The sequence below is a fragment of the Eptesicus fuscus genome, chromosome 18, assembly GCF_027574615.1.
Source record: "Eptesicus fuscus isolate TK198812 chromosome 18, DD_ASM_mEF_20220401, whole genome shotgun sequence".
NCBI lineage: Eukaryota > Metazoa > Chordata > Mammalia > Chiroptera > Vespertilionidae > Eptesicus > Eptesicus fuscus.
This window is the reverse complement of record NC_072490.1, coordinates 32835252-32842614: the sequence shown is the minus strand read 5'-3', so window position 1 is coordinate 32842614 and position 7363 is coordinate 32835252. Positions and strand designations below refer to the sequence as shown.

At 47.9% G+C, this 7363-nt stretch overlaps 1 protein-coding gene across 1 annotated transcript; it reads right to left on the bottom strand.

Moving 5' to 3' along the window:
• Positions 1-2213: 2213 nt before the first annotated feature.
• Positions 2214-5901, bottom strand: ZBTB38 (zinc finger and BTB domain containing 38). Its single transcript, XM_008152550.3, has one exon. It carries the CDS (start codon positions 5899-5901, stop codon positions 2311-2313), a length of 3591 nt encoding a protein of 1196 aa, XP_008150772.2. The 3' UTR covers positions 2214-2310.
• Between the last annotated feature and the right edge of the window lie 1462 nt (positions 5902-7363).

Below are 7363 nucleotides of genomic sequence, written 5' to 3'. Positions count from 1 at the left end.
TATTTTTTTTCATGTATAAATATTCTGCCATATTTACTTTGGTCTAGAATTATCAGCATACAAGTCCACTTAAAAAATATCCACATGTAAGGGCTGGGAGACATCACTACATGTAATAATTGCTTATTTGGAGTTACCTCAAATCAAAATGACTAAAATACACAATTATTTTTCTTGACTCATAATCCTAATTGGGGATCAAACAAATTAGTAGATCACAGGATTGCTTATTCAATATTCTAATGATCAATTCTTCAGCCCTTTGTGACTATCTTTTTAACAAAACCAAATGAATAGTGCAGGTATACATATATGTACAATGTGTAAAATAAAGTTGAATTTGCTTGCATTTTTTCCATTTTCCTCTATTATATAATACTGTATGTAACTGAATGTGTTTGAACAAAAGATAAATGCAGATACAATATTGGGGTTACTTAACAGCGAAGTACTACAGTATTACAAGGTCAGCTTTGATCATGTCCTTTTCTGGGTGTTTAAATGCTCTTGCCCACCCAAATCCGTATTCATTCTTCTTCATAAGACATCCCATTTGGAGAGAGAAACTGGAGTCCTTTGAGCTACTTCTTCATAATGGTAACTCGGCAATCTTGGGTAGCCTTGGGTTTCCACCTATCAAATCCCATGAACATGGATGGCTGCAGGTCACCCTTGAACCGATTTCCGGATTCTGCTCATACTGGTGATCCAAGGATAGGAATGCTTTCTCTCCGCCTCCTATGATGGCAGCTTAAAAAGTAAGAATCGTGAGTTCCAGCTTCCTGGGACCTAGTCCGGATGATGGACCACCTGTAGGGCAATTAGACTCTGAGGGCAATGTTGATGGTGTGGGTCAACATAAAAGAACATTAAAAAAAACGTAAGTGGGCTTTTTTAGCAAGGGGGCTTAGATGTCTGTAAACATGAAGACAAGGCATCTGACTTTGTGGATATATTTCTGAGTCACCTAAGTGATGGAATCTTACTACCCCATATTCTACCTCCCTCGCCACCCCCAAACAAGGCTGTTTGAGGCAAGGACGGTCGTCCCTTCCGGTGGCCTAACTCAAGTCCGGAACGGGTGGGGCAGAGTGTGCGTTTCTGTGGTCCTTTTGTTTTATACTAGTGTCTGCTTGTGGGCTGCAAAGCTATCATGGAAGGGATTAGGCTTTCTGTCGTGCTTTGCGTTAAATTTCCTAGACACTCCTTCAGTGGAACCGGAGGTGTCAGGTTTTACTTGACCCCTTGGGACGGGTGAAGTCTGTCTGGAACAGACCTCCACATTCATGGCCTTGTGATGGATGGGTGACGGCAGGGAGTTTCAGAAGAATGGGAACCTTCTTCATTTTCTGAGGTGAGGCCATTGCAAAGGGATGCACAGCACAGGCAACCACAGGTACATTCTGGGAAGGCTTTCCCCCACAGATAAGGCATGACCTATGTTTTCTGTGACTTGACTAGACCAGTTCTAATAACAGCTCAGCCATAACCTCAAGAGAACAGCATTCCATCTGAAAGCATAGACATGCTCTTTTAAGTCATATTTAAAATGCTCTCTACTGGTTTTTACACCAGGCCTCATTATTTGCAGATCTATTGCTCATCGTTATAATTCTCTACAGGGGACATGGACAGTTAAGAGGGTGATTTACATATGTATTTTACAAGGTTTGTGTTGCAGCAAAGTAGTTCTAATATGTGAATGTCCTACTTAGGTTACTCATTTCACACATAGTTTTTAGCTATATTAAGTGTTTAATATGCACCCATTACATTTAAACCATTTTCAATAGTGCAGAAGCTGAATGGGAATGACTGTCAGAGCCAATTTACCTTTGAACTTGCTTATGCAGTTGACATTTTCATGATGTCTGACCTTTTTCTCCAGTGACTAAAGACAGTTTAGCAGCCAGTTCCTAACAGCACTAACCAGAAAGTTTTAAATTAGGCTAAAGTTAAACTCTTCCCCCCCCCCCACCCCACTGGCAGAAATACCACAGCTCAGAACTTCATAAACTTTCACAAGATACTTGGGATATTGGCGGAGTCAGCCATTTCATTTTTACGCACTTTGTAAGACGTTAATGCTAAAACCCAAAGTAGATATTGGGATCCTTTTTCTGAAATTTTCACAAATGAGATTTTCTTTTTTACAATTCACTCCTTCATGACTTGTTATGTGAACAAAACAAAACTAAACTTAAAAAACACACACACACACACACACACACACAAAACAGCTAACTGAAAAAACAAACAAACAAAAAACCCCACCAATTTATATTTTTGAAGATTGTTTTTCCCCACTACTCAAAGGACATTTCCAACAATGGTTTGTAGATGATCCTTTTGGTCACTGTCTTCTGAATCCATGAAATGTGGATTCTCCAGCGGATCTGAGTTTTCGTGGTACACATCACCTTCTGTTTTCTCCTGCTGACTCGGGCTTTTGAATAAGTGTTTCTTCTGGTGCATTCCCAGGGCAGCAGCTGTTTTGCAAATTTTGGGGCACTGGAAGCAGGCAAAGCCCTTCCCGGCGTGCTCTCGAACGTGCCTCTGCTCGTGATTCCTTTTTGTGGAGAGGTACAAGAAGCTCTGGAAGCAGAACTGACAGTGGTAACGCTTCTCGCCCGTGTGGATCCTCTCGTGGATTTTGAGGGTCTCGTTCAGCGTGAACGCCTTGTTGCAGTACTGGCAGATGAACTCCTTGACGCCCAGGTGGATGCGTTCGTGTTTCTGCAGGTTTCCTTGCACCGAAAAGCACCGCCCGCAGGTCTTGCACGGGTACGGCTTCTCTCCGGTGTGACACCGCATGTGCATCTTGAGCGTGGAAGGGTTCTGGAACTGCTTGGCGCAGAACTCGCAGGCGTACGGCCTGGCGGTGAGGTGCCGGTGGGGCCTTCCCAGGTTCCCGGTCCCCAAGGCCTTGTCTCCGTCGCAGAGCTCACACTGCAGCTTGGGCATCTCTTTGTTTTCTTCTTCCTCGAAGGCCTTCTCCGGAGGAGCCTTGCCCACGGCGCAGTCCAGTTCTGCCGGGTATTTATACTTGGTGCCTGGGCTCCTGCCCCCGTGCTCCTTCCTCCAGCTGGCCTTCCTCATTTTCCTCAACTGTCGCGATTTCTTTTTGGGTTTGTAGTTGTAGTAAGGGCGCCATGGCTTGTCCGTGGAATCCTGGTCGCTTGCCTCATCGAACATCTCGCTCATGTCCATGCACTCGGACTGGCAGAGGTCGAGCGGGCCGTCGGCCTTGGTGTCCAGGTCACCCTCTTGTGGCAACGTCTCCTCCTGCGCTTCGTACTTGGGCCTTCTCCCTCTTTTATAGAACAGCTTGGATCCTAGGATATGCCTTTTCACAATGGCTTCGTTCCCGATTTTGACTGTTATTTGGCAGAGGGGCGCGACGTTGCTGTTTGTGGAGGTGCCAGGGAGAGCAGGCTTCGCGATGTAGGTTTCGATTTTACTGGTTTCTTTGCTGACGTTCGTGGCTTTGCTCAGCGACCCTCCGGGATCGGCAGCGGATCTCGATTCCTCTGGAACGTCTCCCCTGTCACAGGGGATGGTTTTCTTTTTCTCCTTAATGCCTCTGTGTCTGCTGACCACTCTCCCCACTTTGTCTGGCTCGGGCTTGCTGTCCTCTTTCACGGTCTGACCGACAGCCGGGCCTGAAGGGGCCCTGGGGTTGCTGCTGGACAGGGCAGCCACCATGCCGCTGTGCACGATGACCGACGAAAACTGGCTGCTGTGCACGATGACCGAGGGCGCCGAGCCACCGTAGCTGATCACAGACGCTGAGTTCTCGCTGCCGTGACTCAAAGACAAAGCAGGCATCCCCCCGGCCGGGAGGGTGGAACTGACAGCATTTTCAGGGAAAGAAAGGGACACCTCCTTTGAATAAAAGTTATTGTCAAGATCAGCTTTCAACGTCTCCGCTCCCCATTTGGACCCCTCTGCGTTTTGGACGTTGGCAGAAGCGGGTCTGTTGTGACCTGTGGCTGTGTCCAGCGGGACAGCTGGACCGTGGGTCACGGTGTGCATGCCATCTGGGAAATTCAGAGCAGGCAACTCAGAGCTGCGTGGATTCTGAACAACGTAGGGGCCAGCTGCAGGCTCGCTCACCTGCCTGTTCTCTCGGGCGTTTTCATAGGACGCGTTTCGGTAGCTCTTGTAAGGGGCTCTCTTGCACTTCATGGGCAGCAGCCTGTACAGTTTATACGGATAGACACTAGGTTTCAGGCCTCCGTTTGCCGTTTTTTTACTGATGGAAAGTCTGTGATCTATGGCATGGAAGGACTTCTGATGGTTTTTGAGAATATAGTAGGTCATGAAGGTTTCGAGGCAGAAAATGCACTGGTACCGCCTCTCCCCCGTGTGCCAGATCTCGTGTCTTGTCCTGTACTCGGCCAACGCGAACACTTTGTTGCAGTAATGGCAAGGGTATGTTCTTCGCCAGGAGTGGACATTTGCGTGTCGGCGGAGGCTGGACAAAGTCACGTAACTGCGCTTACACACAGTACAGCTGTAGAGCATCTGCCCGTTAACAAATTTAACCAGGTGGTCCATCTCTGGCAAGGTGCTTCCGGTACTGGAAAAGTCACCGATCCTATTTCCAGATAATAAAGCCTCTGGACCCGGGAAGGACCCTCTGTTTTGTCCAATGGTAGGATAGTTTTCTAAAAAGCACTGATTTCCTCCTGGAACGGGTATGTGGCTGGACCTCATGCAGATCTGTTCGTGCCGGTCCAGCCTGTTCGGGGTGCTGAACTCTTTGTTGCAGTACTTGCACACCAGGGGCTGCTGGGTGGGCTTGTGCAGCTGCATATGGGCACCGAGCAGGGTGCTGCTGTCAAAGGACTTGGAGCAGGAGCTGCAATTGTAAACGAGAGGCGGGAGCTCGGCTGCCGGCGGCCCGGGGACCTCGGAGGGTACGTTTTCACCTTCCCTGGGAAGACGGACATCTCCTTCCGTGTGGGGAGATTTTGAGCCGGGAAGAACTGCGGCTGGCGGTGGGCTCCTTCCTTGGCTGGCCTCCACGTTGGTTCCTGGAGGGGGTGGCGTCTTCTCCGTGGCTGGTTCAGAATCCTGGGGTATGGAGAGTGCCTTCGGCTTCCGGCATGCTGTCGGTTTTTCGGCAACAGCTCCCCCGTTTTCTTCGCCTGTCTTGCCAGGCGGGCTGCTGGCAGGTTCGCCTACGGGCTGACTCCGGTAAGCCTCGGCCCCGGTGGAAACGGCGTAGGAGTGCTCGGCCAGGGTCCGCACGGGCTCCGCCTCGTGGCAGACGTCAGTCCTCTCCAGGCAGAGGCTGGCGTTTCTCATGGAGTCGGAGACCTTTTTGAAACTCGCCCTCAAGTCCAGTGGAGAAAACATGTTATTACTATTTTCCGTTTCGATGATGGAAAACGCATTTGTGATCCTTGGCCCGTTGGTGATGGCTGGTTCTTCGTGCTGCCTTTTTTCATTTTTTTCTTCTTTAACCACGCCCTTTTCAGTAATGCAGTATACGTAGGGCCCTGGGGAACTGCAGAAGCTGCGATTGGTCAGATCTTCCAGGAAGGATATCCCCAGCTTTTTCCCTGCAGCTGCAAGATCAGTGACTGTTTCCTGTCTCTTGACCACGACCGTGGAGCTGTAGATATAATTAAGGATTTCTGTAAACACTTCGGCTTTGAGATCGTCCAGCTCCAGGACGTGGCTGGAAATGCAGATGGTATGGCTCCAGAAGATATTTTTGAAATAAAGGCTTGAAGCAGCCAGGACATTGCTGTGGGCTTTAAATTTGGTGTCTTCCACAATGATAGTGACATCACACAAAATGCCCCGGATGCGCTGCTCATTTAAAATGGAGAGCACTGTGTCACTGTGAACGTCGTCCTTGAGGTCCCTGGAAAGGGACATGACTGTCATCTGAAATGAGAGGAGAGAAATGGTCAGAGACCCTTCCACAAGGACCTGCTTTGTGTCTAGATTATTTTCAACATATTGGAAAAAAAAAATTTTTTTTTTTGCACGAAAAGACAGGTTTTTATGTCATTCTGTTGTTGCTTCCAAGACTTGGGAACCAACAGGAGAAGCTAAATCTTTCTCTCGGCCCAGCCTGTTTCTCAGACCACTGCTAAGACTTGCATAGTTGGAAATCCTCTCAGAACTCTTTCTCCGAAGTGGTAGCTATATAGACATGTCCAAATCGGGGGAGCAGGGTCCCCTCCCAAAATGTTAAGGGTCTCATCATCACTCCAGGCTGCTGCGTGGAACTCCTGGAGCTGGGCAATGCCGTAGTCCTGCCACAAGCCTCCTATCATTTCCAAAGACGGCCTGATGATCTGATCCAAACAGAGTTCATGAAGCAGGAAAATGGTTTTTCTTTAAGTTTTCCCTAAGTAATCAGTGCCTGTATGTAAAGGTATTATTACCTGCTCAGAGAAGAAGCAAGATCTGGAGAGCAGCCATTCCTAATTTGTGGCTTCCAAGGGTCTCTCAATGGAAAGTCACAGCCTGCATGACCACATCTGACCACCAGGGGCGCCCTGCCCCTCTTTGGGACCCACCTGGTTCCTTCTCTGATTTCCCTTTCATTACAGCCAAAGGCGAGTAGGGTTTTCAAATAGAACTCTGTGAGGTACTGAAGACAAACAAAAAATATGAAACCAGGAAAGTATGTTTCTGAGCCCACAATACTGAGTCTAATCACAGGCTCCTAGATTAGCACAATTTAAAGGCACAGTGGTTCTGGTCTGAGGATCCCAGCCCTGTTTTCTCCCAGAGACGAGTTCTTGTTATTCTCCACACATGTTCTATAATCAGTCTGGAATGGCCAGGGCCTGCCAACTAGTACCCTTGTGAGGGGCAGTCCAAAGCAGCGGTGTTCGTGCCGAGCGTGTACAATAAATACATGGCACACCAGTGACCTAAGACACAAATGAAATTAAAACGTGACCCTTACTGTGTGTGACGCAGTCTGTTCTGTTCTATTTCTTTCATTTAAAAAATGCCAACAGCAACTCACTAAACTAATTTCACTGTACAATAAGATATCACCCTGCAGTTAAAAAAAAAAAAAAAACAACCCACAAAAACTAACAAAACCCCCCTCTGGTCCACAGGATACACTAACCAGCCACGCATTCAGTCTCTCTATCCCTTGTCAAGTGACATCCAGAAAGCCACGGAGCTTGGTGGTATTTCTTTATCTCCCAGTGGCAATGGAGTCTTACGTTTAGCTCACGGCGCTGATTCAGGTGGAAAGGCCAGATGGCCACATAAACAATCTCTTTTTACCCTTTTGTAGAGCTGATATAAGCTGTGCCCATTATGTTACTCAACATCCTTTATGTAAGGGTCCATTTGATAATTTTTTAACCACTTGTAC